This window comes from Aythya ferina (genome assembly GCF_964211825.1).
Source record: "Aythya ferina genome assembly, chromosome: 1".
Lineage (NCBI taxonomy): Eukaryota > Metazoa > Chordata > Aves > Anseriformes > Anatidae > Aythya > Aythya ferina.
Window position 1 is genome coordinate 43,379,763 of NC_140296.1, and position 26,176 is coordinate 43,405,938.

General features: G+C 39.9%; 1 protein-coding gene across 13 annotated transcripts in view; it reads right to left on the reverse strand.

Annotated features, from left to right (window-relative positions):
- KLF12 (KLF transcription factor 12) overlaps positions 1-26,176 on the reverse strand; it is a 251,856-nt gene that overhangs the window by 182,821 nt on the left and 42,859 nt on the right. For 9 of the 13 annotated variants that reach the window (XM_084535441.1, XM_084535438.1, XM_084535443.1 and 6 more), the window contains exon 2: positions 1,818-1,881. The exons of the other annotated variants lie outside the window; for them this stretch is intronic. In XM_084535441.1, the coding sequence (XP_084391567.1) occupies positions 1,818-1,838 (21 nt within the window). In that variant the 5' untranslated portion in view covers positions 1,839-1,881. The remainder of the gene's footprint in view (positions 1-1,817; positions 1,882-26,176) is intronic. 13 annotated transcript variants of the gene reach the window in all.

A 26,176-nucleotide genomic window follows, 5' to 3' on the forward strand; every position in this document is an offset into this window, starting at 1 on the left:
GCTATGGTAGTGTTGCTCTATGCTGTTTTCTGGACAGTATGAGGAGCCCACTGCAACATGCTGGTATCATCTGCAAATTATCTCTGGGTAAATGGGTCTTTGTGCTCTCTCATAAACTTTCTGCCAGTAAAGCATTGTCATCACACACACACACACACACACCAGTTCATATAAACAGAATTTTGTCACTGTCATTCTGGAAGATGTGAGCAAGGTTTCAGTGGTATTAGTTTTTCACACTGCTATTTATAGCTAAGAGGTCTGAGTGGGGAAGTGTTTGCTCCCTCGTGATATGAGCCCATCCCAAGCTGTCATGTTGGTATGGACAGCAGTTGTGGGCTTGTCAGCAATAAAATCAAAGAGAAATTCCTTAATACTCTGCATGCCGGCTTTAGCAGGCAACAACTGCTGGTTCGTATCTGGGAATATGGGTCCCTCATCCGGGAAAAGAATTGTGGACATTACTACTGAGCTACTAATACCTTTTACCATCTCTATTAAAGTTCAGATTTGCCTTCTGAAGGTTGGAGGCTTTTAGGAACCTGTGGTATATAAAGCAGATATTCTATAGATGTCTCTAAACTAAAAGTTTCAATGGCTGTTATTTCAGGAGACCAGCCTTGTGCTGCCTGTGAATCCTTAAGTAGTTAGAAGCAGCACATCTTCTACCTGTTGCAAACATTTAAAAGGCTAACCCAAGAATTAAACTCTTCCTTACTGTGGCAGTTGTTGATAAAATGTAAAACCTCTGAGCCACTCAAACATTGATATAACCAAACTTCCATTGAGATAAATGAGAATCTTAGCCCTGCTAAAGTATTTTGCTCAGATAAATAGAGGAATGGAGTTAAATTTATGGTATTCAACTGACACACACTGCACTTTTGGAAAACTTTAGTTGCTGCTTTTTTGATTGTTCCTACCCCAACCAAGATTCAGAGGATGAAGAAAGCTTTCTGGGAAAGAGGTTTTCCACTGTAACCTATCCTTCCTTGATCAATACAGTTTCCAGAATTCCTTGCTTAATTGGGTTGCTGCACTGCATCCCACCGTGCTGCCACTGCAATTCATTCGATCTGGTGCAAACCCACAAGCACTGCTTCATTTAAACATCCTTGGCAGGCACTGGTTAAAGTAGCATCCTGGCCAAAGTGTACAGTTCACAGTCAACAACAAGTCTGATCGACAGATGTCAAGGCCTACTGAATTTTATCGTCTTATAAAACAACAATAAAGTCAGCAAAGCACAAAGGTCCACTAACACATTTTCCTCACTACCTAGCACAGAAAACACACACTGTAAGACACATATCTCTGCATGATAAGAAAACAAAGCACCAAGATACCTAAACATTAAGGTATCATATCCTATTTGACTTATTAAGCCGCATTTGTCAACATTTCATCTGAGTGTTATTCAACAACATATTAACCTTCATAGCTGGTAGCTGTAAAGACAATGCCCATCTCATTCTCCTTTCATCCTTGCACAGAATAAATGCATCCCACTGTGTGTCAGCCCATTCAGACACTTGACATCCAGGGCATTACCTATTTCTTTAATGTACTAATAGGTTTTCCTTCGAACGTTCAGGTCTGTATTTTTTTATTTTCTTTTGCCTTTGTTTTTTTAAAGTCAGAAGCTGTTGTGTAAAGTTACAGTTGTGTCAAGCTAAAGTATTCCCCTGCCTGAGAGACAGTATGGCACGTGGAACTCAGACTGGTTATTTCATCTATAATGTTTTGTAATACAATATAAATTTTTTATAATAGCAATAATAGGTATAATGCATATGGTTGTAAAAACGTCAACCAACTTTTATGGCTTTCCTCTTCATATGAATATTCAGTCATCCATTCGTCCCTTAATCCACTTCAATCCTGAAAAGAAAAAATTGAGTAATTCAGTATCGGTGAGATAATTGAAAAGCAGTGTTTAATTGATGTATTTTCTTAGGTGTTTATTAATTTCTCCAATATTATTGTATTGTATAAAAAAAATATATATATAAAAAATGTAACAAAAGATCTCAGTTCCACAGTGAAACTCAGGTTAGGAGATCAGTAAATTTATAAACATTTTATAAAACTGGATGATTATGACACATATATATTATAGAGCTTTGTATTTCCTGTTAACGAATGATTTTACTTAATGTTTGAAGTGTCTTTCAAATCTAAGCTGATACTTAAGTGTACCAAGTCCCAGCTGGTTTAATTAGTCTTCAGGGCCCATTATATATCAGTATCAAACGTTTGTAGAGGTAAACTTTCTAGCAGTTACCTAGTGTGAATCTTCTTTATTGGCATTTATAAATGCTTTCCCAGAAACACTATGTGAGATCTGGGCAATAACACATTAAAACGCAAATATTATTAGTGAACTCAGTCATTACCATAATTATTTCCTGTGGCTTGAGAAGATCATTAGAAAGTTTGAATATGTATGAATACAATACATCATTATTTTAGCTATGATTCCATGTGAATATATAAAATAAAATGTATATAGATAATTAAATACTAAACTTTTGGGATGCTTCTTCAGATTTAAGAAAATACACAAATGCAGTAGTCTAACTTTTTTAAAACCTTGAGAAAAAAAAAAAAAAGCTTCAGATGTCCAAAACTTAAATAGTTGACTGTGTGTCCCAAACCTCTTGCCGGAATATGTGTATATATCTGGCAGCAAATGCTACTTACATATGTCTCTCTTAATAATGTAAATGGTGTGAAGTCAAGAATCTAAATCTGCTGTCAGAGTTATTATAAACAATCTGCTGTTATTTTTATATCATTTAAAATAGGGTCATCTTTCAAATAGCAGTGGAGCATCACCTGCCTGTTTTAAATCACAACCCAGTATTTTGTTAGTGCTGTATATATGATAACATGGCTAATAGGTTTCAAAAAATTAAGCAAACTTTTACACTGAAAATAAGACAAGAATCTCCCTTAAAGATGTAACATTAGTAAGTATTCATATACTGTGCTATTATTGTACTGACTAAAGTTTACGCATTTATATTTTTATTAACATGAATACTGTCTTAGAAATAAAATTAAATTCTAAACAGTCATATGAATCATAAAAGGTTGCAAAATCACTATAAACATTGACCTCATTAAATGTAATTAAATACTGTAGCCTTAGAGTGTGCTAACTACTGTAGACCATTTGCTCCATCTCTTAGGCATCTTGTAAACTGTATTCTTTTTTATTGCTGTTGAATGTCCCTTGACATTATTTGGATTCCTTCAAAAATTTCCATTTCATGAAACAGATTTTATTTGGCTTGTTGAGCCAACAAGCTTTGGGCTGCAGCTCCTTTTTGCATACTGGAAGAACCTCCTTTGAGTTTTCTAGCAGCTATTTCTCTGTCCGATGTCCAAAAATGGGACAAGTAGACCAGTTTTTCTTTATCTTGAACTTGCTCAATGTGGTTATCTAACCTGAAGAAGAACTGATTTAGTCATCAAGTTCTTGCACGTTAAATGTGAAGTATTCAAAACCTTTGTGGCGTCTCTGTCAGGAAGACAGCGTGACCTGTAATTGTTTCCAGTTCTACATGTCATCTCATTATTGCTTCTGCTTAAATACACACAGACACACACACACTCCTACAATGCAACTTAGCTTCACGTCACACACGAATGCTGGAAGTCTTATTAGGTTACTGTGCTATGGTAATGGAGAAAACATGGATAAGCATTTCGAAACTGCTGAATTGCAGCTATCTAACTAATCATAGCCACAACTGTTTGCATTATTAAATCACATACAATGGCCCTCCTCATGAAAAACCTACTTCTTTAGCAATGACAAATAATTGGCTTTGCTTATTCATTCTTTTCAGGTTTGCACAATTTACCAAGCACTGAATTGCCTCTTTCCTTCCACATGCTGCATCACTGTGGTCTCCCCGCCTCGTGTACTCCAAGCCCGTGGCAGGGTTTCTGTTTGTCCTCGTCTTTGCTAAGCACAAGCAGCGCACAAGGTGCTCTGGCAGTGCCACCATCCCACAGCCCTGCTCCACCCCGGTACACGCAGTCAGGGTGTGGGACAGGAGTCAGCCTCCTAGCTCTAAGACTGCCAGTAAGGCTGACAAAGTGCATGGATGGTGACAGGCAATGCACGTCAGCCACAAATTCCACGCATTCAGGTCAAAGACCTCTTATTTGTGACTTCTTTAGGCTGTTTTGGAGTGAAAACGAAGAGGTAACCATCCATTTGAAAAGGTCTGCTCAACTGGCAATTCCACAATTCTGAGGCCTCATTTTCAGAAGTACTGGGAAGCTTTGGCTTCCGATGAAGTGACTTTGAAATCTATGTGAAAAATACGGCCGTCTGTCCTTGCAAATCTAATGCATTGATTCTGCCACGTGTCATCCCTGTGAAATGTGCGCTGGACTTTGTTTTTCAGCTGTTTACTGTGAAATCTCAGTTTCTCCTATCAGAAATATGAAAACTGGTATGAAAGCCTAGATAGAAATACATCTAGCATTTGTAGAAAATGTTTTTTTTTTTATACCAAACGAAAATCTACCACAACACAACTGCATGGTATTTTAAATTCAAAAACCTTTGTGTCAAAAGGGTTAAGTAACCATAGAGCAAAGCACACAACAAATCATCAGCTTCAACCAAAAGAAAGAAATTTAAGTTGCAAACACTCTTATGTCCACTTCCAGCCAAAAGCTAACCATCTTCTTCAGACCCAGAGTTCATAAGGGTAACCAATACCATCAAAGATCAGATTCCTTCTTCTATGGCAAGAGAAAACCAAACAGAAATTAAAACATGCAGTCCAGCCTGGAAACATTTCTTCCTCTGAATAAATGCACTCACAGTCCCACCCTGGCCGATATCCCCACCAACTGGCAGAGCAGAGCAGGAGAAACAGACATTTTACTGGAAGTAAGGAGCATGGAAAGTGCTTCAGGACACTCATGCTGTACATATTTCCAGACAGAGGCTACCCTATGTGTAGAGATGCCTTTGTATCTAGAAGCAGACCATTTTCAAACACGTGAAACATGCCAATTCATTAAAATACTAGTTCATAGAAGTATCACTTTCATCAACTCTTTTATGTCCAACTAATTTTTAAGTAAATTCCCATTAATACAGGTACAAAGTATTCCTTACATCACACTCCCCTCCTTTCTAGTTTGGGCAGATATAGTAACCTACATATGGAAAAGATCAACTAAGTCACAAAGTCAAGTAATTTACTGAGTCGGGATTTAGTAACTTTTCTCTCTATGAAGCAAATCCCCTATTTGGGTATAACCATACCTCTGAATCACTTTCTTGCACCATTTATTTTACTTTAAAAACATATGCACTTTTCTTCTTGAAAGCCCTCAAATCTGCACTTACACTTCTGTAATCCCTTCCACAGGCCTTGAGTCACATCCAACTTCCTGAAGACAAAGTGTGGCTTCTTCCAAGCTCACCAAGGCCACCCCAAACACCAGATAAGGCAGAATAATTGAAAGCACAGTTTCAGCAGTGTACAGAGACCAAGGAGCACTGGTTATCATCAATGCAGCGTTGGGGATGGCTACGTGTACATTAATAGTAACCACATACTTGCCTTTTTTCCCCCCTACATTTCTGGTTCTTGCAGGGAAATTCATAAGCTCCATAAACCAGATATTCCACAGAAGGTTAAATAATATATATTACATACATATATATAAAAACAGCTACAGATTTTCAACTATTTTTTACATTCAGAACCAATAAGGGAGAGGAGAGGCTAAAATTCAGCACAGCACTGTACTTAATCAGCATACCCTAAAACCTACCTACCTTACACTTCGAGTGCCTACATTTCTTTCCTTGGATCTAGCCCTTAAGATCTTCATAAACTGGATTCTGTACCACTGTAACTTCGGCTAGGCAAAATACTTTGCCACCAAGTTTTCTGTAGAAGAGTTAAACAACTTTAAACTGCAACGTGTATGTCAATGTCCCACCAGCCGTCATCACAAACTGCAAGATGAGCCAGATAATACAGCTTCAGATGCATTCAGTTATGCATTAGGTTAAACGTAACTGCTGCATATTTTATTGACCTCACAGGACCAGAGTAATTTCTATACATTTTGTCACTAACTACCTAACTGTGACTGCAAGTTTTATTTTGTTCTCAGCTGAAGTTTTTGCTAGCCTTTGATAGTAATTTCTTTTGAAATGAAGCAAGTGGAGTTACTTGCCTAAGACCACCACCACCCCCAGCATCTTACTCTGACGTGGAGCCATGACAAAAATATCTTAAGCTGCTCAAAATACTTCTGAAAATTAACTTAAAACTTGAACTTCTGGTTTTCACTGGTATTTTAATAAAAGTAAAGAGAAGCAGGAGGCAGCAAGTGGGATGCTTGTTGCTAGGTGATACCTAGGCTCTCCTGAACTCCTACAGACTGAAGTATTTATCCAGACTCCCACAACAAATGACATCCAGCACAGAGAAAGAGGAGAGACATGCGCTGACTGAAATACATCCTGATTCAAGGCAAGAAACAGCCGCTCTGCCACCAACTCAGTCCCTGGGGTACAGCAAGACAAGGATGCTTCAGGAGGCTAGGGGGAGGCTGATGCAGCTCCTCCTCAGCATCTATCTGACTTCAGCTGGAGCCTCGTGGGGAGGCATCTCCAAAACCAGCCTTTCCTTTTACACCAAACCAGACCTCTCTCTGCTCCACCAGGGGCTTGGAGGCATGAGAATCTGCCCCCTTTGCCCATCTGACTGTAAAGCTGTTGTTGTTTGTTAAATCGCAGTATTGCAGCAACAGGTTTGCACTGCAGTGGGCCAGATGTGGATGAATGATTCATGAAGGGAATGTACAACCTTTGCGAGAAGCCTGCATGCCATGCGTCTTCCTCCTCCTCCTCCCTTTGAAAGGTTTATTCAGTGACTAAACTTTCAAGCAGTGCTTACATAGTCTTTCAGCAGAGAATTAGAGGAATAAACATTATTCTTTACAGGGTCTTATATTTGACATTAATGAATTATTTAGAATTACACAGCTTCAAGGATAAGTCCCAGACCTTCTGGGATGAACAGATGAATTTCATTCTCCCTACAACTCAAGGACACAGCTTGACAAAAATCATATGTAGAAATCCAGTCGATTTCTGGTGATGCAATTTGAGAGAATCATTACTCTAAGAAAGACGATGTCTTTCAATAATGAAATAACCTGCGACTGTATGAACGTATACAAAGAATGCTAGCATGGAAAATGGAATAAAAAACTTTGCAAAAGTAAAAAAGACTTAGCAGTTAAGATCTGTAAAACTAGTGGAGTCCTCAAATGCCTGGATTTAGGCAACACTCACTGGCCAACCCAGAAGCATGCTGTAAATTGGAGGAAGCAGATTAAAATACAGCAAAATAATGCAACTCCCTTGAATTTTTATTCTAGAAACAGTGGTTACCCTCAACGCTTTCAGCTGATGGAATGGGTAGCTCTGAAATCTTGATATTCCCTTCACAGCTCTGGCTTAAGTAGAATGACATTGGTTTTTGTTAGATCTAAATAAAATAAAGTTTTGATAAACACAGTCACACATCACTTCGGACAGCTTTGCTGACATAAGGAAATGTTTGTGTTACACGGTATACGCACTCAGCACAAGGTCCCTTAGATCACCATCTACCCTCGCACATAGTTCAAACTCCACATTAGTGTTAAAATTCTGCTTACCAGCCTGCACATACAAAGTAAAAGGACTTTGTAGGCCTGCTCTTATTATAAGCGTTACTTGCAATTTTTATATATACATGCATATACACACATTTACATGAATATAAATATATAAAACATGCACACAGCCACGGAATCCTGGTGAATTAATAAATTATTATTTTGTAAATAGTTGTCTTAAAGAACCTGAAGAAAGCATACTTTCTAGTATATCATCAAAACAAGACAGGAGTTTTTAGTTGAACTCTGAAACACCACTACACTTCTGAACCTGCACAGAATTGGAACTAAGAAAAGTCATTTTATTCCCTTATTTTCAGACTTTCTTCATCAAAACTGTACATATTATTCTCAAAATGATAATGCCTCTCTGAGATTTCTATTTCATAAGAGCTTATGATCATCTGAAAGTAATTGTAAAATGGTACTATTAAAACAATTGTTACTTTAATTTCAGGTTGAAATCATACACATTGTGTTTCTGCTTTTTATTTGCACTTCAAATAATACAAACGTGATTAAGTAAATTAAAATTTAAGCCAGAGTGTGATGTTGAAAAGGAAAGTTTCTTTAGGAAACCTGTTCATGCCCCACATAGGACACCAGGAAAATGACTTCCTTACCATCGTGGTGGGGAAAGGGATAAAGAAAGACAACAGACTCCTAAATGAAGTGCCTGGATTAACTATAGAGATTGCACGGAAAAATATTTAATTGTTTGGACAGGTTTCATGTTATTATTTCTTCCTGTTAATAAGGACTAGCATTACCAAATGTTATCACCCACCCCACCTCTTCTGGTTTAGTATCTTTACTGAAACAGGTTTATGCTCAGCCCAGAATCAAGCTGGTTTTACTTGTGGTACAGGCAGTAGTACTTATATCCTCTTTTCAAAGTTGCAAGATAAACTTCATTTATATCTTAACCCACTTAAAAATAAAAGAGGGTTTTTCTTTATTTCCCATTGAGAGGCTGCTAAATCCCAGAGACCATTAGAAGAACAAACAATCCTTGTGCTTTACGCAGTTATAAATGAAATAACCAAAGCTTAAGGGTGAGGTCACCAGTTTCCCTAGGACACTCAGCAAAGCAGTGGTTTCTGTGCAGACTGTGCATCTGACATTTCTCATGGTGACAGCCATCGCCCAACGACCCGAACAAAAGGAGGGTGGCTGAACATGTAAGGCCACTTGCTACAAGTCTAAAGGAGCAAGCACAACCTTGCTGCTGTCTTACGCCAAAATCCGCTCTCCAACAACCCAGAGGTAGTGAGTGGCCTGCAATTTGGTGACGGAGCACACGTAGTCAAGATGTAACAAAGTATGAAAAATGTTGATCCTGTGTCAGGATGGCAAATATTACATTAATGTGGCTCAAAGCTTATTAGGAAGTCTTTTCATAGTTGCCTTCTGAGGGAACAGCAGGACAATGGAAAAATCATGGTAGGAAGAAAAAAATTGAACACTGTGTTAGTACATGTAATATATGTAATATAATATATATGTAGCAGCTTACATAAAACCTGGCAAGTCTTTTCCTTTCATGCTGTGCAAGATGTTGTAAAAAAGTTAAAGAGCGGCACTAACCGTCAACGCAGCGCGCATGAAATACTGCACGGCTTTCCCCTAACCACAGTGTCAAGTGCACTCTGCCAACTTTAATAGCAAAACCACTCAGAGAATAAGCAACAACAGAAGAAGCTGTACCAATTAAATTTGTTTTAAAAAAGGGAACAAAATCATTCCCACGAGCAACGAAGGTGGCTACACAAGTTCTGATACACACCATAGAAGCCCAACCACCATCATTTCCAGGCTCAGAGTTATGCTTTCAAGAAAAAAGGAAGTCCACAGCTTATAGATTAGGTAGTTGTGCTTAGCTCCTGCTCCTGCCTTCACTCCACCCCCAACAAAATTCATCATTGCTTCTGTTACAATTTGGGCCCTTTTCTTTGTTTTCAGTTAGAAACATACCAACAAGATGTTATTTCATGAAAACAGCATGACAGTTATGCCCATGAAGCTGTGGGTCCGTACTGAGACTCTAAACCCGGTACAGTGTGCAATAGCAGTGATGCCATTAATCAATTTAACGAATCTGTTTGTCTGGCATGATACAGAAGTGGCTGATGAGTGTCTATTTTAATAGGAGTGTACGCTCTCTAAAATTGATCAATTGACCAGTAGTGTTTTCATTAATCATTTTTAATGTCTTTTCTCCTAGCATGGCCTTTCTTCAAAGTGCAGACTAGCATTATTACTAATAATTATGCCTCAGGATATTGTAGGCAAAAAGCTCAGAAAAGGGAGAAATCCACATCTGAGTATACAATGTTCTCCTCCGGCAATAAACAGCTCCAAACAGCTCTACTAGCAGATTCAGCAGTTACACATCTTTTAATAATAATTTGAATTCCAGATTAATTCACTAACCACACTTGTCCTCTTGATGTCTTTGGGTTGAGCGAGAAGAGTAAAATTGATCCCAATACTGTTCCTTGAGAATTTCCAGTGGGAACCCTCTATCTCAACAGTTTAAACGTTGTAATAAACTGCAGAGCTCAGTGCAAGCTATGATTAACCTCACAAGAAGGAGCATCTGTTACAAGACTATACCTACATGTTACATACCAGATCATATATGTCATTAGCTCTAATAATTTCTCCTTTTATTCTAACAACCTGCATATTTTTGTCACGAGACACAGTTGCTCTGTTTATTTTTCTGTCTCTTTTTAAATAGAATGTATTTGTTCATCTATCAGATAGTTCCACCACCAAATAGAAATTCTGGGGAGCTGGGCAGACTCTGGGGAGTAATTCAATGAAATTCATCCAGTACTACAGGGAGAAGCTGTGCTGCACATCTGACTACGTATTTAAGTGCAAAAAACAGAAGTGGCCTGACTTCCAAAGGTAATTTGTACTTTCCAGCCTCCTGCTGAGACCACTAAAGGAGTCTGCAGGACTTACTATCTGCATGCTAAGAGCCATTTCATTCTGCAGACCAACACATACCAACCAGTCCCTGATCTGTGGCTCAACAATTGCACATGTTCACAGCTGAGAAACTATAGCCTGTCAATTAACCTTAGTGAATAAAGTTCCTGCCAGTTGGTGGGGTCATCTCACCTGCCTATAGGCATCTACACCTGCACTCTCTGCCATTCATTCCTCCAGAGCTACAGGAGAGAAGTAAGTGGTGCTAGGGCCTAAGTCACTATTCTGTAACACTGCACTCACTCCTGCAATCACTCCTAACTGCAGTGTTTTAAATAAAACGGTACTCGGTTGTCTGCAGAGTGTTAGGTAGTGAAAGCTTTGGTCATTTAAAGAAGCCTTGGGTTCCTTTATTCTCCTGATCAGAAGCTCTGATTTTTAAGACTTTAAGACTTATTTTCAGTGGAGCCAGGCAGACTAGGAAAGGCATGTCAGTTTTAAAAGAGCCTGCAAAAAAAAAAAAAAAAGGAAATAAAAAAAAATCAGGCCTGAGATGGTTAACTGCTACTGTCATGCAGGAATCAGCAACATCACCCATGCTAAACTTCCTGCATACCAAGCTGATACATAGAAGTTAATAGAAGTACACTGCTCATCAATTACATGAACAAAACTGTAAAAAAAATTTTTACAAAATCAGAAACTAACAGTGTAAGGACATTGTATTGTTTGGTTTATTAAACTAGTCTGGCAAGTGCTCCATAGAAACAATCCTGTATTGCACAGAGGAAAACACAGTTTTAAAAAACAAGGGTTTTCATCCTGTGTTTAGTGCATCTCAGTTAGACTGGCTGTTCCTGTACCCTGGGTCACCCGAGTGAATCAATCCCAATTTACACTCCCATCACTCTCATTACAAGCTAGCGAGTGAGCTCACTGCACCTTATCTTACAGGACAGAGGGTGCAATTAATAACAACTTAGTATCGCTGGTATCATTTAATAATAATACAAGACACAAATACTAGAGGAGATCACCACTGATTTTTTTTTTATTTTTTCAGTATTCTGGGTGTAACAGAAAAACAACACAGATGTGACATTACGGACACTGTTCCACTTGAAACATGTCTCTGTAAGTGTCACAGACTTCTGTCAAAGTCATCTGAAACAATTTCTGGTCAACCACTGCAATCTGTAACCAGTATAAACCATCCTTACAAAGAAGAAGCGTGAATGACTAAGATCTACACTTGCCAATTCTCTGAGGCTCAAGATCAGTAATTCCCCGACAATCAAAGCTTTTGTTTTTATATCAGTTCCTTTGATTACTTTTTGATTTGCAGGGAACACCTGACGCAGTACATTACTTAAACTGTTTAACAAAGTTGTTGGACTAGCTGGCAGCAGCAGCAATGTGCTAGCTGAAGATATACACCTGGGGCTAAACTTATTCTTGGTTAAATTCCAGGATTACACCTACCTAATGTCTTGAAATTGTGAAATTATTTAAAATATATTACCTATTGACAAATATTTTGTAATTAAAATAAGAAAAAGTAACTACAGCACTTGCTGCTAGAACTACACCAATTTCAATTTATAACCCCTTGCCTACAGTCAGTGTTGCAGAGCTGGATCACCCAGCCTTTTCTCTTCACTACTCCCTTCATTACACCAGTTCTTCCTCCAGCATTATTCATTGTAGAAATGCTGCAGTTGTCCCAAACTCAAGCCTCAAGTTTCCCCTCATTGCTCTCAGGTTCAGGGTTCCCATGGCCACCCTTGAGACTCCACCACCATCAAACCCTGCTCACACTTGCCACACTGACCTGGGCAGCAAAATCCTCCCATCTCAGCCACTGGGTTTCCCTTTCCACCCTGCCGCTGCCAGGGCAGGCTTCTGGCACCTGAGTCACCTGGGGCACCAGGGACATATGAGACATCAGGGACAGGAGGAAATTCTTCATTCAGAGGGTGGTGAGGCCCAGAGAAGAACAGGTTACCCAGAGAAGCTGTGGATGTGTTCATGCCCTGGAGGTGTTCAAGGCCAGGTTGGACAAGGCCCTGGGCAACCTGATCTAGTTGGTGGCACCCCTGCCTATGGCAGGGGGTTGGAACTAGATGATCTTTGAGGTCCCAACCCAAACCATTCTGTGATTCTGTCATTTTATGATTTTATGGCACCTGAGGTACCCAGGGCACCTGGAACACCTGGGGCCTAGGCTCCACTGCACCATTCCCTGAGTGCGGCTGGGTGACAGTGCTTACAAGTGTTACCCCCAGCCCCAAATTTCAGGGCTCCAGGCCTGGCAACCAGACTACCCTGAGATCACCTCAGAGAGAGAAGAGTCTTACAACACACTGCACCACCTTCAGAGGTTTCAAAATTATATAAAATTATAATCTGAAGGTAGTCAGTGAAGAGTTTATGAACCCAACACCCTTCCATGACTTGTCCCACCTACTCTCATCGCTTGTCTTACCACAGTTCTCCAGTTATCCTCTTCCCTGAACTTCTGTCATTTGTGGACTGCTTATTCACTGGTGTTATCCCATCAACAAACTGCTCAGTTTCACTGAGATGACTGGCATTATTCCCATTAAAAAGACAAAATTTTATTCAATGTTACTCTTTAAATCCACCACTATCAATGATTCCAAGGGTGGTTTTTTGTTTGTTTGTTTTGTACTCCTGATTATTCACTAGCTCCATATATTCTCCGCTCTCCATATTTTGAGTTTTCACTGTTCTGAATTCATCGCTAACAGTACAGGTGGCGGTTGCTAGCTATTTCTGTAATACCAAAACAGAACCTGTCCCACACAACTTGCTACTGAAAAGGTGTTGTTAGCAAAAGACTAAGTAATTATAAAGGCATCAGTTCAGTGGCTAACACCACAAAGTACTGACAGCATTCTAGAGGCAAACAACAAATACAGCTGTATGTTGCAATATGGTGTATGTTGCAACATTCTGAAAATGTAGTTTTATTAAAAGCAGAAGTAGATGCATTATTCTTTATAATAAACCAAAGGAATATTGCAATAACTAACACTCCCACAAGTGGCAAATGTCATCGTTCCAATGATAACCCCTACAGAGTTGCAACCTGTTATCACAATTAAGATTCTGTTTAAATGCCCATTAAAATTATCTATTTTTAATTAATTGAAATTTAGTCTAATATGAAACAGGTTATAACTTGCTGGGTTTATAAGACAATGAATTACCAATTAGAAAACAAAACAAATGTTTGTCTCTTGCGGGGGAAGGGGGAAATCAAACCTATTTTAATATACACAGGAGAAAGTAATATAAGTCAATAAAAAATAATAAATTTTAGTTACATAAACCACATTTTACAGATAATAAAAAGCAAACCACTGAAAATAAAACCCCCAGCAGTGCACATTTACAGTTAAAATTAAAAAAAAAAAAAAATCAGTGCTATGGCTCTGAAGTTCACACTGGAAAGAACGCAGAATTTCAAACACCTTGGTATGCGGTCAGGCTGTTTGTTCTACATCCCTCAAGAGTCATCTGCAAAAAGAGTTTGAGCATGGATGTATGCAGAAATCCCCGAAGAGAAGGCACACCAAAGGGCTAAAATGCAAAGTGTTCTCACCACAGCTGTATTTGGTACAGGCCCATGATCACCTTTCTGCAGCCTACTGGGACTTGGTACCCAGCTTGGGGCTTGCAGCTGGGGAGGGCAAATGGGAAGGCTTCTTGCATTTAAGTTCACTCTCACCAGTGGAATCATTTCTATGCTTTGTCCCAAGGATGCATTACTATCAGATTATATTGCATTTCCAGCCCCATTTTCTAATCTAGCACACAGAGAAAGCCCATGTTTCCCCTATCAGCTGACCAAGTGACAATAACACAAGGTGGGCCCAGTGATTCACCTGCATGTCTGCTTTCATCTTGCACTGGTCCCAGTGGGCACACTAAATGGCAAGTGTCAGGCAGGAAGGAAATCTTGACAGTTCCCTAATATTCAGGGTATCAAATATGGTAAGTCATCCTCTCGTATGGAAGATCTCCTGGGCCCAGGCCAGCGGTTTAAAGGGCTTTGACGCATTGAGAAGGATTACAACAACCGGCACCGTTTCTAAATGAAAAAGCAGCGAGGTCTGGCTTCCTAACAACTAAATACACTAAAAATCCACAAGCTTAACTGGAAACATATTAACCTGCAGTATATAAGCAAATAGAAAATACTCTCTTTTTCAACACATACTCAAAGAAGTAATTTCTTATTTCTTCTGTATTCTTTTTTGTATCAGGGTTTGAAAGAATCCCACAAAGAAGCATCCCATTGACTGGGTTGTGAAGATGTGTATTACACAAATGCAGAAGCACTCTATTAAGATCCTCAGGTGACGGTCACAAACTTTGGCTACTATTCTGCTAATGCCTTCAAAATGAACAAACTTGAAACTTCAAACTTCAAACTTCAAAATGAACATAGGATGCAGCAGGGAAGTAGAAACTTCACAGAAACTGTTCTTCAGAAGCCTCCTGAAGACCAGCACACTAATGATGACAACAGCAGTGCCAGGTTTGTCATCCTCTTTCCCCTCCTCCCCTCCCACTCCCCAAACTGGACCAAAACAAAATACTTCCATAAGAGTGAGTGGCGTTAACACTGAATTAAACTAATACCAAGCTAAGTTTCAAGCAGACGATAAACATTGTCTTCAACTTAAGATAAAACTACCCTGGAGGCAAGACGCAGCAGTCTAACCAGTCTATAGCTCTAGTTCACAGAGCTATTCCCACACTGGAAGAATTTAGCAGAAGGGGGGTGATGTAGCCAATCCTCCTCCTCCACTCCTGTTAAGTATGTGTCAAAGCACGATCTTTATCACCTGGTACCCCTCTGATTTCAAAGCTTCATTTTCTCTGTTGCCACCTAAAGAGCCATCAAGAGAGAAATCACAGAAATTCTAAAAACTTGTCTGGAACACACCTCAAGAGACCATCTAGTCTATTCCTGTCAATTCACACCACTGTGATTACCTCAAAATCATTACAGCCTCATTATATCCATTATATACAAGCTTCAAGAACAAAATCACTGGACCTGCAAAAGAACTGCTTGTAGCATCAAGATTCATCCTGACTCAGACTAAACAGACAAAACATCTGCTTTAACTTACAGCCACGACCAGATATGGAGCAAAAATAGTCTGTGTATGTGGGCTGGGAGTTTGTCAAGAGCTCTGATATTTACTCCCGTAGTTCCCATAGACATCTATCTATAATGTAAACATTTTTTGGATGAAAATTAGGGTTCGACTCCACACGGTATGATTAATTCCAATAAATTACATGCCTTTTAGGGATGTTTTGTAGATTATATCCCACAGATCATGTCTGCAAAATGTTTTAAAGACAAAAGCTATATGCATTATTACTGCAAAGTTTTGACTGTCAGCAAGAAGAGGGAACTAAAAGAATATATATTTTCATTCTTCTTTACTATATTAAACAATACTAGTATTTCAAATGCACATGTATACACACACATACACACACACACAATCAGTCCTCCAATTTCGCAAAACTGATTTTGAATACAAGCTTTATGACATACAAAAAACAACAACACTAGTGGCAAAAGGCAGTTCCTTTATGCAGACATCCATGTTCCTCTGGCTAAATCTATTCTCTGAAAGAGCCAAGCCTGCTGCTAATCCCAGGCAGATGAAGTTTCTGGGTACTGTTTGAACTCTGTAATACTGGCACATCTAGGTCATTACAAAGGTCCTTGGAGTCGATGATCTAATTGGTTGTGATCCCTAGTGAATACAAAAGTCAGCATTTGGTCCATGCTTTGCCTTTTTTTTTTTTTTTTTTTTTTTTTTTTTTTAATTTCAATGCATCTCAACTTAAGATATGTAAAGTGTAAATCTGCAGCATCCAACAGGCTTCATGTTAGGAAAGAACAGTAATGAATACACTTAAAATAACATTGTTCTCACTATTAAAATAAGTCTTTTTAGTACAGTAAAACGACACATGGAAATGTAGACAGCCTCAAAGTAAGCACACCCAAAAGGTATTATTACTAGATACAGACACTTTTAAATGCCTCTGATCTCTTGGGATTTGGTTACATCAGGCAAATTACACTCAGAGAACAACCAAAAACAATACTAGTGTTTTTTTGGTGGTGTTTTGTTGTTGTTGTTGCTTTTTGTTATTGTATGCAAAAAGGTTTGCAAACTTTTTTTTTTTTTAATATTAGAATTTCATCATGAAGTGTTAAAAATAGTTTTAGCTATAAGGTTCTTGAACAGTTAGATATACTCTAACAAGTGGCTGTCAGACAGAATGCTTCATCCCATCTACTGTGCCATGGGGATGTACCGTCTGAAAAAGATGTTAATAAAACCACTAGATATTATCTAACTTTTAATTATATTTCCTTATATGTTACAGTCACATAAGAAAACAATGCTTTTAAAAGTGGTAAGAATCAGCAGTACACACTTGTGAAAGACTAGCAGGAACTGAAAGGCAATAGCAAGAAGGGAGCAATGTTTCATTCTCAGAATTCATTTCTCAGAAAATTAGAGAAAGACAATGTTTAATGCAAATCACTCTACTCCATTTGTATTTCCTATGCATCTCAGAAATGCAAACAGAGGAGTATTAACTTACTGCTTACTACCACCATGGAAGACATCATCAAGCCCTACAGTGTAAAGCCAGGATTATACATGGGATCTCTTTAAAAAGACCAAATAACTGCAAAATACAACAAACGGAAAACTATATTTAAACGTGTTTTGCTCTGTTCATGCTTCTATGTACGTCTAGTATTTTTAAACGAGATTCTTTTCACAGAATCAGCAGATGAGTCCAGCAACTGACTGCTATTTTGTGACTCTCCGCTCCTACTTACTTTAAAATAGGTGTATTTACGAATTTTTGCTTGCAAAACTCTCACACTCCAGTGCCCCAGCTTTGCCATTTTTAGCAATTCCCTCCCATGAGAACAAGCTCAAGAGTCAGGTTTTCTTTCACACACAGACAGGAAGCCCCATCACCAAAGTAACAAACAGTGCACTGGGGAGAGATGCAAGGAAGCAGTGTGACAAAGACAGAAGTTTTCATATTTATATTTAAAAAGAAGAAAAAAAAAATAAAAATAAAACAGAAAAACAGAAGAGCAAGGTCTTGAAGAGAAATGATTAAAATAGCTATCTAAAGAGAAGAAGGGATAATGGGAAACAAGGAGAAGTACTAGGGTGGAAAAAGAAGGACAGGACAAAGCATTAGCAAAAGGAAGCAAAATACCATGACCTTCAAAAGCAAGGACTGCCTCCTGCAACTACCACACGTGCAGGTTTTCTGTATGCGAAATACAGGGCAGGAAGGTCTGCAGGGAGCTATGAAAATATGAGCTGTACAAGAACCTTGCAGATGGTTGACAGAAGTGGAGTGATTGAAATAAAACCCTTAAGACCAAGAGAACCAGAGGATGAAATCATTCTTCTTGACTATACCTAAAAAAAATCTGGAAGATTTATGAGAGAGAAATGTTACTACTATGAAACCCCTGTGATTCACTGTGTCCAACAGATAAATTGTCCTTCACCTCCAACTATTGGACTACAACATAGGTGGAAAATTGGCTGGACCACTGGACTCAAAACGTAATCATCAGCTACTTAAGCTCCTACTAGCTGTCGATTTCTAGGCGCTAATACTGTGGAACGGCTTCATTAACAACCTGCAGGATGGGACAAAGCACCCACTCTGCAGGTTCACAAATAACAAAATTTGGGGTAGCAGCTGGTACACTCAAAGGGCAGCACCACCACTGAGCGGGATCTCAACAAGTTGGAGAAATGATTTGGCAGGAACATTGTGAAATTCAGCAGAAGCAAACGGCAGGTCCTGCATCTGGGAAGGAACAACCCCATGCAGCAGGACATGCTAGAGGCTGACCAGCAGCTTGGTAGAGGAAAAGATGGTCCTGGTGGACAACAAGTTGACCACAAACCAGCAATGTGTCCTCACGACAAAGGAGGTAAGCAACCTCCAGGGCTGCGTTTGGAAGAGCATCACCAGCAGGCTGGATGAGGTGATCCCCCCCCCCTCTGCTCAGCCCTGGTGGGACACATCTGGAGCACTGGGCCCAGTCAAAGGCAGACATGAACACTGGAATGAGACAGGGGAGGCCACCAAGCAGGCCAGGGGCTGGAGCATGTGGACAGGCTGTGAGAGATGTTCAGAGGAAAAGGACCTGTAGGTGCTGATTGATACTAGCCTGAACTTGAGGAGGCAGTGTGGCCAAGAAGGCCAACAGCATCCTGGCTTGTATCAGGAATAGTGTAGCCAGCAGGACCAAGGAGGTGATCGTCCTCCTCTACTCAGCTCTGGTGAGGCAGCGCCTCAAGTGCTGTGTTCAGTTTGGGGCCCCTCACTACAAGAACAACATCGAGGCCCTGAAGGCTTGTCCAGAGCAGGGCTATGAAGCTGGTGAAGGGCCTGGAGCACAAGTCCTGTGAAGAGCAGCTGAGGGAACTGGGTTTGTTTAGTCTGGAGAAGAGGAGGCTCTGGGGAGACCTTATTGCTCTCTACAACTACCTGAAAGGAAGGTGTGGGGAGCTGGGGGTCAGCTTCTTCTTGCAAGTAACCAGTGATAGGACTAGAGGGGATGGCCTCAAGTTGCGCTAGGGAAGGTTCAGGTTGGAAATGAGGAGACATTTCTTCTCAGAAAGAGCAGTCAGGCATTGGAACAGGTTGATGGTGGCATCGCCGTCCCTGGGGGTGTTCAAGGAAAGGTTAGACGTGGTGCTTAGGGACATGGTTTAGTGGGTGACATTGGCAGTAGGGGTATGGTTGGACCAGATGATCTTGGAGGTCTTTTCCAACCATAATGATTCTGTGATTCTATGATTCTATGATCTGGTGCTGTTCCACCTGGAGAAGAGAAGGCGTGGGGGAGATGTTACCACTGCCCACAGCTACCTTACAGGGTACAGACCCCTGAAACGCAACAATGTGTTATCAGCTGAAAAGAACAGCCAGAATTACATGGGAGCCAAATCACAGCCATCACTAACACATATTTAGACCACACTTAGAGCTTCAAGAAGCTCGAATCAACTGCTCTAAGAAAGACCTTGCAAACTTTCAATAAGCAAAAAGCAAAGCAATAATAAATGTACTGGTATCTTTTTCTGTTTTCCAATCACATGTGAAATGTTTATGTAAGCGTGTTAGAACCCATCCATATAAAATACCTTCCAAAAAGAAATTTCAAGTTTCAGATCTTTATGTACAAACTGAGAGTATGAATCACATGATGAAACAGAAGGATGAACAGATTTCTGTAGTCTCCTATCATCTGTGAACAAAGCACCAAGAAACATACATGATACTAATCAGCCAGGACTCCACAGATTGCATCAGCAGAATTGCATATGGAATACACAATTATTATTATACATTTATGTTAAAATTAGACTGTGCCCAGTACTGAGGACTCTGGGGACGCATTTGTTTGTCTCCCCTTTCCCTTCAAAACTTGTGAAACCTTATATTATACAGTTTTGCAGTTCTAGAAAAATAATGCAATGCCCAGGTTACGCCTCAGTTCCAAAATACTTCACGTTGCATTAAAACAATAGTTTTCAGCAATATCTGTAATCATTTTTCACAATGGTGGAACAAATTTCATTTAAAAGCAGGAAGAAGGAACAGAAAGGGGACTGTGGAAAATTCTATTTCAACAATAAATCACGAAGGTCACGCTTGGTTTCGGGTCGTGGGACATGTCTGTCCTTGGGAAATAGCTGGAAGAGAGCGAGGGAGCCGTGTCTGGGTCTGGCTCACTCCATTCACAGTGCCTCTGGGCACCTCTCCAGAGCCCCACCGCCTTCAGCAGGATGCTCACCAGCACGCCTCTCCGTACCACGGCATCAGGAGCCCACAGTAAAAGCCACAGGGCAAGCAACCCTACCTTCCTCTGCGCCTTGTGCCACAACAAGAATACTCAGCACCTAACATTTTTGTGAAAGAAAGCAGCAGCTGAGCAACTGGCAGTGTTTCTGAATGAATAATAAGAACAGAACAGTGCACATCAAACCCATAACCGATCTTGCCACAGTAACTGTAATTTCAAAGAGAAGCACCACATTACTATCAATTTACATGCTACAAAGGATATACAGCTCCAGAAAGAAAAAAAAAAAAAAAAAGAAAAAAAAAAAGGCAAACAAAGTAATGCCTCCACTTTTGCAAACTACAGGCACAAGATGTAGATGCTTTAACATTTAACCCATTTTCTTCAGGGGAGGGAGGGAGAGAGAGAATCACAGAATCACAGAATTTCTAGGTTGGAAGAGACCTCAAGATCATCGAGTCCAACCTCTGACCTAACACTAACAGTCCCCACTAAACCATATCCCTAAGCTCTACATCTAAACGTCTTTTAAAGACTTCCAGGGATGGTGACTCCACCACTTCCCTGGGCAGCCTGTTCCAATGTCTAACAACCCTTTTGGTAAAGAAGTTCTTCCTAACATCCAACCTAAAACTCCCCTGGCGCAACTTTAGCCCATTCCACCTCGTCCTGTCACCAGGCACGTGGGAGAACAGACCAACCCCCACCTCGCTACAGCCTCCTTTAAGGTATCTGTAAAGAGCAATAAGGTCACCCCTGAGCCTCCTTTTCTCCATGAAAGAGGACAAATATATGTCCACAAAGAAAGCTTAACAATAAAGATTCACTGCTTAAATGCTTTTGCTGGTAAAATACAAAGCCAGTTTCACCCTTATGGTGGAATAAGTCAAATGGTCAAATGTTTATTATCATGCATTTCTAGCTAATCTCTCAAAGAAAAATGTATTAGTGATGTCACAGTTTTACTGTTTACTTTTTCTGTTCACAAACACCTGACTTGACTGTGAGAGGTGTCAAACAACAGGGACACCCACCGGGTATGTCAGAAGGCTGAGCTGTTTCAGAGCCCTGTGAAGGTTTACTCACCGTCTCCGACTGTCAGCTCTCTTACTAAAATCACTAGGGTTATGCAAGTTGACCAAAAATAGGTTTTGACTGTGACAGGAACAGTTTGTAGATCTTGACACAGACTGAGATATATCTAATATATATATGGAAAATGTACTTTAGGAAAGTAAAACAAATGCATAGACTCAAACCATGGTCACTTCTTGCATTCCTTAATTCATATTTGGTTTAATATCTTAATTTATTTTTATCGAGCTCAAAAAATCAAAGCAGAACAAGGAACACAATGTCCTCCTAAATTATAATCCAGATCCATCACAAGTAGCTCTCACCTGTGGTCCCATTTTTCACACTGTACCATTTAGGACACCGTTCACGCACCCCAGCCCCAGCTTCCTCAGCTCTAAAGCAAAATAGCAACCCTACCAGAAGACAACAGTCACATAACTTGGTGGAGGGTACAGTTAATCAAAACAGATGAACCGATCTGAAAGCGTGGTGCCACCAAAACAGCAGTCCCCTCTCCAGTCTGGATTCGTCACGTTCAGTCTTGATTCACAACCTCTGATGGTCATCTGAATCCTCCACAGAGCTACGCTCACCAAACAGGCAAAAGTACAGTTGTCTTTAAATCTGAATACAACTTCTCAGCCAAAGTCACAAACGGAATCCCCATGCCAAGGAGCCAAATCTGTACTGGAGACAGCATGTGGAAGGGAGTAAAAGACTGGGACAATGGGAGTAGAGATGAAGACCATTGTTTCTGGCACAGAGTTTGGCAAGTCCTATCTAGTGGACAAACGGGACTACACACCAACTGCTGTCATTACAGAACTGAAGCACTTTCCAGGTACCCAGGACTTTGAAATTCTTGACAAACTGGATTAATTTTGCACAGAATTCTCAAATAAAGTCAGACAACTTAAAAGTTTCAGTAGTGGAGAGACGTCAGAAACTCATCAGCAAGAGTTGGTAGGATCAAGTTCTGTGGCCCTATAATCTTTTCAGGTTTCCTGTAATTCTGGAGTTGTCTTTAGGACTCTGTTGAGAGTGCTATACATTTTATCATTTAAAGTCAGTGGGATCAAGCCTTAACATAATGAATCGCACCTCCAGAAACAGCAAGTGAAACAAAGAGAACTCTCCATAAAAAAAAGAGAGGAAAAGTCCATGAAGCTTTTTTATTTCTCAACACTCTTTCTCTTTCTGTTACAGACATGCTTCAAAAGAAAACTAAATTAATCCATGAATGCCATTTACCTGTCAGATATGATGCCAATGGGCACTTCAACGAAGACCAGTCAGAGACAAGAGGCAGGATGCACCATGATTATTTTCATTACTCTTCTTCTGTATGACTGAATATGTTTAGCTGCAGTTTCAATTTTTTACCAGTACGTTGTCTCACAGCACGCAGCAGCAAAAGCATATTCAAATTATGCGTTCATTTATAGAGTCAAAAGAAAATAAAATTGCAATGAAATCTCCAAGACCTGCTTGCAGGTCTAGCAAAGGGACCAAGGCAGAGACACATCATAAGATACGGTTGTTAAACCAATGGAATAAACATTCCTACATTCAACTAGGATTCCCTTGGCATGGTCTGTAAACACATTATTTAAGAAAACAGGTCCCTCCCAGGTAATTCAAAGCAACCACTATTACTGGGCAACACCTTTACTCTAGTCATTTACGGACCATTACCTTTCTTTTCTGGAAAATATTCCATTGCTATTATATAGCAGGACACTTTGCAGTAAGGTATAATACAACTTTTGCAGTCTTGTTAACTCCTTTCTACAGGTAGAAGATAATCTATACCTGAAGTGGCTTTGCTTGTATTTTTGTTGACATATCCTATGCTAAGCTTCAGCTCACAATAAATTTTTACAGCTGAGACATATCAGCCTCTGAAGATGTGGATTTCTACTGGAAGCATGAATATATTTAGCTGGAGATTTAAAAAAAAAAAAAAAAAAAAAAGGAAGTGGGCTTTCAACTACTTAATATTATCAAAATCCTTTACTGTAAAATTATAAAAAGAAATGGACGGTTCAAGGTAAAATATTATCTACAATCACTTCCATACATATCCTATCTTTATGACTCCTGGTTGCAACCTTTTTAAGGTCTTTTCACTGATAGTGCTTATCTCAGATTTCTTTTTTAAAGTGTTTTTTGTTTTTTTTTTCTTATCTCTTGCAATGAAGTACCCATCAAACTACACATCAAACCGCTTGATTTTGACTTTGTCACAACTCTTGACCATCATTCATAATCCCAACAGCCTCCTAATGCCAGAATCACTGACAAAAAGGTATGGTAAACTCCAACACTTACAAGGGCAGCTATTTGGTTTGAGGATGCTGCGAGTTATTTGACGTCTCTGAATGGACCAAAAGATCAGACCCAGCACATGGGACTGGTCTCTGTACATCTCCCCCAGCAGCTCTGGGATCTCAGGCTTCCCAGGCTCTGGCAGCCAGAACCTGTGCTGGGGGCTTCATGCCTTCACAGTGGGATCAAAGCCTTCACCCACATTTTCAAGACCTGACCAGAATAAGCAAATTGTTAGTTGTTAGGGCAAAAATTTCAGAAGAATCTAAGAATGAGATGATTTGCAATGGGATCTGACTCCCAGACTTTCTCCCCGCTCAGAAGGAAGATGAAGAACAGACCAAGAACATCAGGCGTGTGACAAGACATGCAGCTGCACAAGAGCAGAGGAGACTTCTCCAAGTCTTCCACCAACAAAGACGAGCAACGAGAGAGACTGGGCAAGCGGCAGCAGTTACCTTCAGGGAAAGGAGAAATGGCAGGAGTACAGCCTCCTCCTGGAAAAAGTATGGACAAAGGAAGGAAGAAGAACACTAGGAAGATGAATGTAAGCAAGAGAACAGGGCACACAGAGTGGAAAAAATAGGGGGCAAAAGCAGGAAGAACAGGACAAGTGATGGACAGAGAAGGAATGCAAAAGAAATGGTGTGAACTTCTACAGCTCTTTCAAGTATGAAAATTTTAAGTAATCTAAGAAGCTTCAGAATACTCTTCTGAGGGAATAATGTCTTTTTGTTGGTGTGGTTGGTTGCTTTTTTTTTTTTTTTCCCATCTCTGTTTTTTGCAGAAACTGTTGAATCAGCAAGCCGATTTGACCACTCTCAGGAAGTGAAGTCATCGCAACAAACTACATCTATTGATTTAAAATGTTTTTAAATTGCAAGAGCATCTTTCATATGCATCCTCATTAGCTAGAGAATAATGAAAGGAAACACAAAAAGGTGAGAGAACGATAAGCAGAAAACATCAGGCAAATGTGAATGACACACTGGTACAAAGATGAGTCAGATATGGAAAGAGGGGGGAAAAAAAGTGTTCAAAAGAAACGAAAGAATGGAAAAATTCAGAGAGATGCAACTTCCAAGCTACTCATCTGTAATGCTCGTGTTTTCCTTATTTTTACAATATATGTATCTGGTAAATGTCATGTATTTATGAGTACACTAAAAAGATAATAGGACTGGTAGTAGCATGTCCATCATGTTAGTATTTCTGACCATTTTGAATTTTAGCAAACCAATAAAAGGAAAGAGGCAATAACCTCTACTGCACCTACGCTCAAGCTCTGCAAGAGTCTGCAAGAGCACAGGAACCACTCAGGCTTCTGCTTTATTTGAAAACCAGTTTCTTGCAAGGATTTTCAATTGTTTGACAACTACTGCAACCTCTGAGGAAGGAGTCAAACTCACAGCAAGAGCACACTGCCTCACCCCAGAGGTTTTACTGCTTCCTCCAACCCTTACCTGACTGCAGCCAGTTCAAGTTGGGGGATTGTTTTAAAGCCAATGGCTATTTTTATTTTCTCCACTGGAACATCTCTTCACTGTCACTGTGTTAGGAGGGGACCTGCCGCTTACAAGCCATGACTTAGCCCTTTACAGGAGCAGCCAGCTCCACTTTGCAGCAGAACTGCTGTAATGATGTGCATTTTATAAAAAGGATGAAGCGAGAAACATGATACACTTGAGCTGCTGTGCCCTTTGATTTTTCAAACCTTGTTCACCTACACGATAGCAAGACTGAACAGAGCAGCTAATACTATTTACCTCGCCTTCAATGGGAAAGACTTTCTGCATGAGGCTGTCTGGCTGTCTGGCACACCAGCAGTTTTTTATGATCTTCAGCTAGTGAATGTCCCAGGAACTGTCAGTCCCTTTGGCTGTTTTCCCACCCAGATGCATACAGGTACATAATGAAAGAATCCCTTAAAACATTAGTCTCTGAATATCCATAAAGAATTCTATTTTTTTCCCCTGCTTGTCTTCCATGCCTTCCTGCAGTCATTGAAAAAAAAAAAAAAAAAAAAAGTTTTAAAATAATAAAGCAACTTTTCCTCAAACCACGTGGAAAGGATTCTTTCTGCTACAAACCTCCTCTCATTGGAAGCACCAGCTTAATTTTATACCACATCAGAAGCTGTGGTGACAGAGAAGTTGCACAGCCTCAGAAACTGCAGAGGAA